General features: G+C 44.7%; 1 protein-coding gene across 2 annotated transcripts in view; it reads left to right on the forward strand.

Moving 5' to 3' along the window:
• NELL1 (neural EGFL like 1) overlaps positions 1–12,279 on the forward strand; it is a 734,878-nt gene that overhangs the window by 175,961 nt on the left and 546,638 nt on the right. For both annotated transcript variants that reach the window (XM_037162229.2, XM_037162218.2), the window contains exons 10-11: positions 2,397–2,470; positions 8,755–8,854. In XM_037162229.2, coding sequence (XP_037018124.2) covers positions 2,397–2,470; positions 8,755–8,854 — 174 coding nt within the window. The remainder of the gene's footprint in view (positions 1–2,396; positions 2,471–8,754; positions 8,855–12,279) is intronic.

Raw genomic sequence — 12,279 nt, forward strand, 5'->3', positions numbered from 1 at the left:
AACAATAGGCTTAGAGAGGCACTGAGCTTGGGGCTGGACATAAAACTGAAGAGATGCAGTCCCTGTCTTCCCAGTGGTTACAGTTAGCAGGGTAACTGTATAATTAACTGGGCCACTGAGATAAAATGTGGTATGCGCTGTGTTAGGGCTAGGTCCAAGTACAACAGAAGCACACAGTCAGGGCATGACATCAGTGTTCAAAGTCAGACCCAAGTTGAAGCTGAACTGATGGGTATATAGGAGGGGAGGCTGCCAGTGAAGGTAGATGAGATGAGATCTTCCTGGAGGAGAGAATAGTCTACACAAATCCCAGGAGTGGGAGAGAACTCCTGGCTAGAGCATTGTGGAGGTGTGGACGTTTGGGAGGGTGACTGAATGCAAGGGAACTGCTGAGCTAGGAAGCTTGAGAGACAAAGAGGGGGCACACGAATGGCCTTGAGTTCTGAATTAAGTAATTTGGACTATATTGAGGGCACGGGAGATCCATAATCATTTTAAAGCAGGACCATGTCTTTGTGCCTAAAAAAAAAATCTGACTTTTGTGTGGGGAAGGACTGGATAAAGATTGAAGCCAGAATACAGAAGACAAGTTAGGAAATTCAGGTGCATTAAGCTGGAAGGATGAGATGGCCTGAACGAAGACTGTCTGTGGGGAGGTGTTGGGGGATGGAGGAGAGCAGGTGGACTTGAGACACTTAAGGAGGGAGCATGGCTAGGAGGTGGGCAGTGATCGCACAGGGGAGAAGGATCCCAGTGGTGGGGTGCGGGGCTGGGGTGGATGTGGCCACCATTCACTGATAGCGAGTGAGTGTGAACAGGTCTGAGTGAGGTGTGGGTTGCAGCAGGTCAGATTCTGAGGGAAAACAAACTCTGACATGGAGACTTGTGCTTCATCAGGAAACTCTCTCAGGGTCTCCCGGAGTGAGAATGAGAGAGAGGAGGAAGCAGAGATGGGCAGGAGGAGAGCTGCATTGCGGCTCAGCGGCCGCAGCTCCCTCAGTCCTTCCTACAGGGAGCTCCGGACTGGAGCAAACCTGTCAGCGTTATCCGCAGTGGGGGTGGGGGCCAGGACTTTGTCCTACCATCATCACCCACTCTTTGGCTGAAGGGGACTTGGGCTTGTTCTCCAGCCAATAACAAGTCTTAGATCAGAACTTAGCTGAGAGCTGTTGGTTGTCCACTGTCCCAGCAGCTGTAGGAGTATATCCTTTGGCCATGGAGGGGAATCTGGGGAGCACACCACAGCTTCCTTTGTGGGATTACAAGGTTAAGTAAACCAGTGCCTCTGGGCTTTCCCCTTCCTGTAGCAAACAGCAGTTGGACAAGTTCATTGCCAATGTCCCTACATACTTGAACATTTCATGAGAGTCATAACAACATAGAACTAGAAACTGTCATGTTTAATCAACCTGTTTTTAACAGACATAGAAAAGGAGATTCTGAGAGATGAGGTGGTTTCTATAGAATAAAAAGTGATTGGTGGTAGGGGTCTCTTAGTATATGTGTCTTCACTTTTGCTTCTCCTGAGGACTAGGGCTAGAAAGATCCTCATCCGGGTGGGGGAGGGAGCAATTAGGCCTTTGCTTCCTTGTTCTTGTCGATGTGGCTGGAGGGTTTGGTGGAAACACAGGAGGGTCATATCAAATTAACATGTTTTGCACTTGCCTAAAAGTAGGTCAGCAAGTTGAGTTGAGGACTGAGTCCCAGTGGAATCCAAATTGAATGGTGGGAGCTCCATTTTATGCTTCTCTTTTAAGTTTTCTATAAGGCCTATTTACTCCATGTCCCTGTTAGCCTGTGAAGCTCTCCTTTCCAAAGGCAGTCTCTGTGGTGCATTGATAGAGCACTTAACTTGCGGGGCCCATATTTCTCAGTTTTCTCTGAGCTTCTCGGGAACTGATAGGCTGAGGACACGTGTGTTTCATGATCACAAGGGAAAAACAGCATCTTTCTGCCCTGTGGCTGAAGTTCTGATGGACGGAACACAGGGGAGTTCCCTTGCACCTAGTCATTGCTCCTACAGCAGGGGCGTCTGCATCAAAGCCCTGCTCTTGTGCTCCGTGGAGAGGATGGCCGCTTCTTTAACTTCTAACCATATCAGTTCACTCCGTAGTTCCTTCTGCAGCTGCGTCATTGCAATAGTTCTCTGTCCTTGGTGTGAAGGACTCGGGACAAACATAATTGTGATGGTGTTCCGACTGGGGGATTTTCTCCCCTCACCCCCAACACACACACACACATACACTGTTCCCACATCTTTCTCAAGACACAGAGATTTGTACTGATTAGAATCAGAGAATCCGTGTTCTGTGGAATCGATTGGAATTTGATGGCACCTCTGAAGCTATTTTGTTGCATAGATTAACTGTCTGACCCGTTTTTCTGTTTTATTACAGCAAAATGTATCTATGGAGGAAAAGTCCTTGCGGAAGGCCAGCGGATTTTAACCAAGAGCTGTCGGGAATGCCGAGTAAGTTTCAATCTGGTGATCCCTGCCCCTTGCAGGGAATTTCGGACAGATACATTGGCTTTCGATAGGGTTCTGGAGCGGAGCATGGTGGAGCATGAGTGGAGCATGGTGGCCTGAGTGGGTCCCTGAGGAGGAGGACTCTCTGTGGTGTACTGGAGTGCAGGACGGGAGGTCCCAGCCACTGCCGCTGCGTGGTTAGCTTGTGGTCGTCTGTGAGTCAGGGAGCCTTGGGCAAAGTTATGAAGGGAAGGACGTGAGAAGGGGAAGGGGGGTAGAATCTACTGTGAGTCAGAGCAGGTGGCCCTGTGGAAGGGTTTTGAGTTGTGTTGGAAGCAGTCTGTGATGCCAGCTGTGGACAGCGTCACCTCAACACCCCGTGTCTGATACAGTATTAGAACCTGCCTCTGTCTCTTGCCTGCCTCCTCCCATGTATTTCTTGAAAGAAGAGGTATAGAACCACAGATTTCATTCAATGATCATTCAACAACCATGCACTGAGCCACTGATACATACTGGGATTGCACAACAGCGAGCAAAACAAAGTCCCTGTCTTCACAGCACTGGTCTGGTGGAAGAGACAGGCAGTGAGAACATAAATAAATGTACGATAGAGCGCCACATTCTATAAACAGTGCAAACCGGGCTGAAGGGCTAGGGAGCTTTGGGGTGGGGGTCTGGGGAGGTAGCTTTTGAACAATATGCTGGATCAAGTGTGGGAGCTGCCATGCAGTTACTTGGGTGAGGTCTCATCCCAGGAATGCCAGAGCGAGAGACCAAGGGCAGGAAGGGAAGGGCGGAGAGCTGACACAAGGTGGCACATTAGGGCAGACTCGGCCCCACAACAAAGCCTTTATGGGGGGTTTGGGGGAGGGAAGGCTCTTTTCTGTTTCCTGCCTCTCACTGGTCAGAATCCACCCCCAGGGGTTCACTCCCTTGAACTTCCCTATTGTATGTCCCATTTGCTTCCTCTTGGCTGCCACTGGGAATGCCAGAGATTCCAGGCCCAGACAGTCTGGTGGGCATGCAAGTGTGGTGGTCTCTACGTCAGAGGGTGCTGTGCACAGGGGCTTTTTAGGCCGAGGAAGAGCTGGGGATTGTGTGTTAGCAAGGGCTCTACCATCTCTCCATCAGCAAGGCAAGCTGCCAGGCCCGGGAGTGGGCGAGCTGGAGGGTGGTCTCCAACCTGGGGCTGGCTCGTTACCACCCAGGGATGCTGGGCAGATTAAATGAGATGAAGCATGTGAAGAACCGGGCAGAGTGCTTGGCACAGAGTCAGTCCTCAATGAACGTGAGCTGCTCTTATTCCATAAGTAGGACCCTACGTGTACTCCCTGTGAGACACGTGCCATGCTCTCTCTAAATTGTTTTGGTTCTAGGGGAGGGGAAACCATTTGGATTCTAAAGCCCCTACTCTTTTCTTCTACCCCTGGGAGAGCTGGGATGCCTAAAGGCAATTCTGCCCACTGGGCTGGTGACTCCAGTACCTGCCACGCCTCTGTCCCTTACAACTGGCACAGGAGCGGTGGGATCACAATGGTGACTCGATCTCTGTTATCATCAGAGAGGATCAAGAGAGTCACCATTTGAGACCTCTCCCAAATATGGGCATGGATTTAAATGCCAGATTATTGGAATGGCACTTCCAGTGTTTTTGGTACATGGTACGCATTCTGCGTTCATTTCCAAACTCATTTTCACCGGGAGCCACATCAGACACAGTTGCCTTCAAAGGGCCAAATGTAATTTTAGGACTGTATAAATGTAACTGCTCCTTAACAGTTAAGGAGTTCAAATTATACTCGGCCCATTGAAGGCAACCGCAAGGCTGACATGGCCCCCAGTGAAAATGAGTTCAACGCCCCTGTTCTACAAACTTTGGTTCATTTTTTACTGTTTCAGTTTTGCTATATTCGTGTAATTTAGAAAGAAGTTGGGGCAGATAGGTTACTCTATGTGTACAAGTGGTATGTGTATATATGTGAGTAATTTCACCCTTTTAAAAGTCATTAATTTCAATTGTTTTTCTACAGTTATTTACTAAATGTTTACTTGCTGTAGAGTAAGAAGGCCATCGACAATGATATTTAACATTACTTGAGCACTTAGTATTTTCTAGACACTGTTTAAAATATTTTAGACATGTTACTTCATGTAAACATCATAACAACACAATGAGATAGGGCCTCTTTTTATCCTCATTCTACAGAGGAGGAAATTAAGGCCCAGAAGACCAGAGCCACAGAGCTGGTCGGAGAGCTGGCTGCGACCTGAGCCCATGTCATCTAGTTCTCAGAGTCTCCACTGCCACTCTGCGTAGTGTTAGACTGATGTGGAAATCATTCTCACTTCTGAGTTTTAGAAAAGTCAGTTCAGAAGGATTGAATTATTACTTGTTAATCCACCTAAGACCAGATTGGTCAGGCAGTGGCTCTTTGATTTCCTTGATAAAGGATAGCTTTTTATAAAAGGCCATAGAAAGAGCCTTGGGACACATTTAATAGATGTTGTCAGCAGGGAGAGGGGGTGACGGGTGGGGGATCAGAGGGCCTCCTGTTTTTTGTTGGCAGTCTTTCTCGAGACTGGAGCCCTAATGTCCTGTGGTACCTGTTCTGTGTAATGTATTAGCTTCTCTCCTAGGCATTTCAAATGCTGCTATGTAAGTACTGTCCTTGGGAGAATTGAGCAAATAATGAGGTCATTTTCTGTGGTCTGTGGTTCAGGTGCAGATCCCCAGTTGACAAAGGGCTGCCTGGAGATTCGTCCATTTCCATTTTCCTGGCATCATTTTAATGCTTCAGCAATACCAATTAGACAAGAAACAAACTTTCGTTTGAAATGTCTTCACCACGTTTTCCCAGAAGTTAATATATTATTTTTTTAAACATCAAGATGAGCTCTGGCCAGGTAGCTCAGTTGGTTAGAGTGTTGTCCCAATTCGCCAAGGTTGTGGGTTTGATCTCTGGTCAGGGCATGTACAGGAATCAACCAATGAATGTGTAACTAAGTGGAGCAACAAACCACTGTTTCTCTCTCTCTGCCCCCACCCTTTCCCTTACTGCCTGCCTTCCTCCCTCCCTCCCTCCCTCCCTTCCTTCCTCTCTATAAAATCAATTAATAAGTAAAAAATTAAAACAATCAAGATGAATAATATCTTCTAGCTGTTTCGCTCAAGTTTGTCCAATTATTGATGCCCTGCGATCTTTCTTTAGGCCAGCAACAAATTTGTTTTACTTAGAGATGCGAATTTTATATGTTATTAGAAATTCAGGTTAAAGCACAGTGAATAGTAACTTGAAAGTGTTTATATTTGACCAGTGACATGGGGACAGTTGCTCTCAGTGACAAGTACTGGAAGGATTGTATTTTCCCACCAATGCAGAGTTCTGGAGGCCATAAAATAACGTACCATAATCAGGAGGATGAAAAAATGTTAATCATTAGATTCTTCTTACCAGATACAGTGTTGAAAATACAGTTAAAAAAAGGTTTGTGCCTAATTATGTATCTGGCCTAAGTGGATTTCTGCCACTTATTATTTTCAAATTTATGCAAAATGGTTTGTCTCTATTTAAACATTTGAAATGCTCTTACTTATCAAATATGTTAAAGGTTGATTACAATTGTTGACTGATTTAATCATCAATGACAGGAAGCCCTTATTATCTAAAAAGAAACTGTCACAGTGATGATTTTAAAAAATCTCTAGTATTTGAAATTTTTTTTTTACAAAAGCAAACACAAATACACAAGATAAGAAATTTGGAACATAGAGGGAAAAGTTTTATAAGGAAGAAAATGGAAATCACTGCAGAATCTCACTACCTAGAGATAATCTCTCAACAGTTAGATTTTTTGACAGTACAAGTGAAATTTATGTTATCGTCCTACTTTGGGTTCTCCCAGACGTGGACCCTGCACTAAGGGTTTCTGTCCAGGTGGTTTACACTGGTAGGTCCCAGGAGAAGCCAGCAAGTGTGAGAGGGAAGGGCAGGGAACTGAGCAGGGGAGAGTTAGCTGAAAGGCAGGGCAGACCCTGAACCTTCCAGGGGTTCTGGAGTGTAAGTTACATTCCAGCTGTTGTCTCTCTTCCCGGTGAAGACCCTCCCATGCCTGTTAGGCTCTGTCTTTGGGTTCGGGCAGTGGGAGGCATAGAACTTGTAGATAACGCTGGCACTCTGCATGGGCAAAGTGGCTCCAGGGTGACCCCCTGAGGGCGGGGGGAAGATCCATGAGCAGCAAAGCATTCGGAAGCTGGGGGATGAGAATGCAGAGCTGATAAAGGAGGTCCAACAGTGTCCGCTACTCTTATTTATACAAGGAGGCAGGAGGTAATGAAAAAATATATTCATATTAAAGGATAGAAGTAGAGGCAATAATGGTTAAGTAATTAAGCACTGCATTTTCCTTTGCATTTAGCTTATGTTCCGAAAAGCAAGGTTATTAACTTCCGTTGTTTTGTAGTAATTGGTTGGATTCCCTGTTGGAGAAAGGAAGGTACATCTGATAGGCCTGCTGGCCTTCAGACTGGTGCTAACTAATTCTTGGGGTAAATGCCATCCTATGTGGTCGGGATTGGGGGCGGGAATGGAATACAGCTGAAATGGTGAACTGAGGATGAAGAGCGGAATAAATCCTCAGATCTTAGGCCCCGTTTTAAGATAGAATCATAAGAAAAGCAAGAGATCTGGTTGTCTTTGGACAGATCAAGGACAGAGAGAGAACAACGGGGAAGGAAAGAAAAGACACCCCAAGGAACGCTAGAGGATGAACTGTCTGGGTTGAAAATGATGAGAAAGGCCAGGAAGCCATGGTGTAAATCACCCAAATGATGAGGAGTTGGGAGTTAAATTTATAGTTGACATTTAAAGTTATGTTTATGCTCTTATTGAAGAATGGATGTGCCTGCTAGAATGGGAATTCCTGCCAAGTCAGTGAACCCTGGGACCCCGGTGTGACAGAGTCTCCGGGAGGTGAAAAGTCAGTGTCTTCCTCGTCCCTCCTGGCTGTCTGGCTCCATCCTGTTCCCCCATCCGTGTCAGAAATCACCTTTTGGCTCTGAATGAGACTGTTTCTCGAGCTTGCCTCTTGGTTCACTTAAACATCCCCTTAAGAATAGAAGAGAGTAAAGTGTATGATTGGCTAACCACTCCGCAGTACACCTGAAACTAATACAAAGTAGTAGTGAATGTGAGCTCTAATTGAAAAGAATTCAAAATAAATAAATAAAAGGAAATACAAGTGAGAATGTGCTGTACTTATTAAAAATGGAAGAGAGCACCCTCACATTTTAGATAAAATCTGGGACTTCCACCTCCTTTTTAATAATAATTAATGGACTGATTCTTAAAATTCAGAGCAAAACTAAATACAGATGCTCATAATGTCAACAAAGAGGACCTTTGGTGAAATGAGATCATAAAGGATCACCTGCCGAATATTTAAATTTTATTGTGAGCGATTTCATTTGTATCTGGGGGATCATCTGAATCGAGTGCTCATCTGAACGACCCTCTTTAGCTCCAATGTAGCTGTGTACCTTGCCTCTTTGTTTCTTCTGCCAGGAAAGTCTTTTCTTCCTTATTTTAGTCCATGTTTCAAGTTTCCTCAAACGTGGCATCTTCATAATTTCTCCACACCTGGGCAGAATTAGTTATTTTCCCATGACACATTATCATGCCTTAATGAGAGCACATTTTTAAAGGACTTCCTGTGTTGTATTATAGTTTCTAGTTTAAGAGTTTTTTTTATTTCTCTTTTCATCCAAACTGTGAGGTCATCACAGGCCAGGAAGATGTCTCATTGATCTCAGGGCCCACAGCGCTCGTGACGCGTGGAGCACTGAAACGGCTCGGAGGCACTCCCAGACCTCGTTGGATGTGACTCCCAGCTCTGCGTTCAGTGACATCAGGCTGGTAGCTCAAAACCTGCCATTGTCAGGGCATTTGCACCACAGAAATCAGCAAACATGGCAGAGGAGGACTCCCCCACCCGAGAGTTGTTTGTTGTGATGATTTCCCAGAGCGCTGGCAGGGACCTTCTATGACACAGACCCGATTCAGAAACCGTTTGCTGAAGTTGAGGCTCCTTTGGTGTAGAAAGGGAAGTGTGACTTCTCTTCCAGCAGGCTCACAGATTTAATTTGTCACTTTGTCATGATTGTGCACTTCTTGGGAGAACTGTTAACTGTTGTAAGTTGTTATCACTGCAGGCTGTTAACAAGAGTATTAGATCCTGGTATCGTTGCCTAAAAATATGAACACTTTTTCTTATTATTTGACTTCCAGGGTGGAGTTTTAGTAAAAATCACGGAAGCATGCCCCCCTTTGAACTGCTCAGAAAAAGACCACATTCTCCCAGAGAACCAGTGCTGTAGAGTCTGCAGAGGTAAGTGGGCGTGGTAGTGGGCTGAGCTTGGGCTGGGGGTTGGGTGGCTTTGGGGAGTGAGGGTTTAATGAATTGTATGGTGGCAGTAGCATGGCTTCTCAAAGTCTGTTCTGCTACTTAGAAACTTGGGTACCCTATTTACCTTCCTCAGTCCTGGTCTCCTTAATTAGAAAATGAGGATAATAATAGCATCTACTTCATAGGACTGTTGTGAGGATTAAATGGGATCGTGCACAAGCACTTAGCATCATGCCCAGCGTGAGATAAGTGTTCGGCACACAGTAATTCCTGTAATGATGATAATGACAGTTCCTGCAGTAATGACCTTTATCACCATTATTACATATTTCTCGTGAGTGGGATGGGAAGCATTTTTCTCAGCCCTTTCCATGGGCCAATTCCCACATCCAACAGAGGATGACTTACAGTAAATCCTTTTTCATAGATTCATATATCATGTTCAGACTTTTGTGAGGAAAACTGGTTCAGGTAAGTGACACCTAATTGCTACTTAATTCTTGGGGAGAAATTGTTTTGCCTTATCTTCTTGAAATCCCCTTCTTTTCCAAATTTATTCTTATGTCTTCAAACCCTTCGAATATCACTTCCTCCCTAAAACTTTTCACCCCGGGCAGAATTAGATGAGGATATCTAATTAGGACATTAGGAGATCTTTACATTTATTTGAAATCTTCAAAAACAAATTCTGTTAAACTCACAGATATTTTTTGAAGTATACCCATCATAAATCCTCCTCCACATTTTCAAATAGTCAGTGAGTTAGATCCCCTTTGGCTTCCTTTGGAAGCTTCTAGAGTTAAGGATCTGCAGTGTAGCAGCATAGCTCAGGCAACTTCCTGTTTTACTCGGTAAAAATCTTTTCTTCAGCACAAAGGTTGGCACACATTTTCTGTTAAGGGCCAGAAGGTTTCTCTTCCGACTACTTAACTCTGCTGTTGTATTGCAAAGGCAGCATAGACAACAGGTAAGTAAACAAATGAATGAGGGTGGCTGTGTTCCAATACCATTTTATGTACAAACGCAGATGGCAGCCCATATTGTGCTGGCCCCTCTGCTAGCACCTTCTCATATGTAAAAATGTTGTATATTATCATGGAGTGTTTCAGCTTAGGCTGAGATTTCTCTCTGTGGTTGGCGATGAGAGGGCAATGCTTTGGTGACATTCTTAGGAAACATTAGTGTGTTGATAGCCATGAATGGGTCTTAGAATCAGTGCCGCGATACCATTGCCATTACAGAATCTTCCTTTCTTTATTGACTTTCGTGGCTACCAGCATATTTGCCACTGGGATGCTTTAGAAGGACCTGACACTTGACTAGAATATTCAGAGGGATGCATTTATTGGGAACTGATAGGGTTGTTAGGAAGGTCTGGCAATTTAATGCAAAATCTCTCAATTGCTATTGGTTGAGGTGCCAAGTGGGACTCAGTTTATGTCAATCCTTTCTGATTTATGGTTTCATTAGAGCAGAATCATTTGTTATCTCACAGAAATTCAAGAGACATTTCATTGCTATGCCCCAGTTTACAACAGACCAGGTGCGACTGCTTCTGCTAGCACCTCTATGAATGCATGTGCTTCTTTCCCAGTGAAGATGCTGAGAGAGGCGACATCTCATTAAACCCTAGACTCATTCAAGGCTTTCACTGTCTCAGCTTTGAGGCAGGAATGAGGCGTCAGAGATTAGATCATAGCCAGGACCAGTCTGTGACAGTGAAGATTTTCTTTATCTTCCTCTCGCCTGCTTTCTTCTCAGCCAGGAGACTCAGCCAAGTCTTTTATTAGGCAGCTGATGTGTTTTTTTGGGGCGGAAGGATGTGTATTACAGGTATTTATGTACATTTTGACAGGAACCAGAGCATGTCTTCAGAAAACATGTGGTGGGAGGAACTTCTGGTGGGGAGAGGGTGGAATTAAACTATCAAGGTGTATGGGCGTCTCCTGTTCTGCTCCTATCCCAGAATTGAGACACTGGAATAAGGAAAGCATCATTTCTGACAAAAGGCCTTTTCAGCACCTGTCATTACCTCCTTCTTCCCTGTGGACCCTTAACAGAGAGGAGGTCAGAACATCCCACCCGCTTGTCCATATGCCAGGGCTTGCTCTGCACAGCTGCCAATCATGAAATGAAAAGCATGTTTGTCTGGGCTGCGGGGTACTCTTTTTCCCCCCTATGAAAATGTGAAGTTTATATGACAGCAGAAAGTCAGTCCAGATGAGTTCAGTGAACTATTGTCTCAAACTACACTCTTGGTGAATTAATATCTCCAAATTCCAATTTATTTATCAAGAGTATCTTTAGAAGTAACATACTAGTTACTGACAATATTGTGGGAAATACATTTCCCCTTTGACCTCTGTTTGTCCTTTGCTTTTCCCTCCGTGTTCATGTTTTCTGAGTGGAGTCTTGCAAGAGGAGGAAGGGGTTGGCCAATTACCATTTAAAGGACACTGGACCGCCCAGTGCCCCTCTGCTAAGGTGGCTTATTTAGTCCCCCCACCCTTCTTTCCCCTTTCTAAAAGAGAAAGGAATGAAAATGTGAGAAACACTCAATTTGTATGTAAAGTAATTTTTATCCAGTTTGTGGGAAGGCCGTAAGATTTGCTTTGTGGATTGAGATTGTGTGCGCTCCCTGACAGGCAGCAGGCAGGGACTCCAAGGACCTGAAATACGTGGTTCATGGATAAGCACAGTGGTGTGTTTTTGCCTGTCTGCGTTCTGCCACCCTGATGTTATTGGTTACGGAAAATGAAGTGGCTGTAGCCTCCTTCAAGATCCACACCGAAGGCCATGCAATTAGCATATTTATCATCTCTGTCTATCTTGCTGTGAATGTCAGGTCATTCTTCTGAGGGCGATCACCCCACAAGAGTATTATTCCTCAGAGGTCTAAGTCGAAACCTTTCTCATTCCTGCTCAGGAAATTGAAGTTTTCCAGGGCTTATTTTCATTAGGACCGATGAGCCACCCCATGTGAGGGGCTCAGACTGCGAATTTGAGAAAGCGCAGTGCTTTTTGCTTTCTGATCCCCATTGGTGGGTCATATGATATCCAGAAAGCTCTTCGACTTTTAAAATAATGATTGTTATAATGATGGTATTTTATGAATTGATTCATTTTTTAAAATATTTTATTTATTTTTAGAGAGAGGGGAAGGGAAGAAGAGTGGGAGAGAAATATCAATGTGTGGTTGCCTCTCATGTGTCTCCTACTGGGGACCTGGCCTGTAACCCAGGTATGTTCCCTGACTGGGAATTGAACCAGTGACCCTTTGCTTCATAGGCCCGTGCTCAGTCCACTGAGCTATACCAGCCAGGGCTTGAATCGATTCTTTAAATGTAGGAGACAAGGTGGATGAAGATGTGTTTCTACCATATATTTCTATTATGTTTATGTCAATG

This window comes from Artibeus jamaicensis, unplaced genomic scaffold, assembly GCF_021234435.1.
Source record: "Artibeus jamaicensis isolate MK-2021 breed Jamaican fruit bat unplaced genomic scaffold, CSHL_Jam_final contig_797, whole genome shotgun sequence".
NCBI classification, from domain to species: domain Eukaryota; kingdom Metazoa; phylum Chordata; class Mammalia; order Chiroptera; family Phyllostomidae; genus Artibeus; species Artibeus jamaicensis.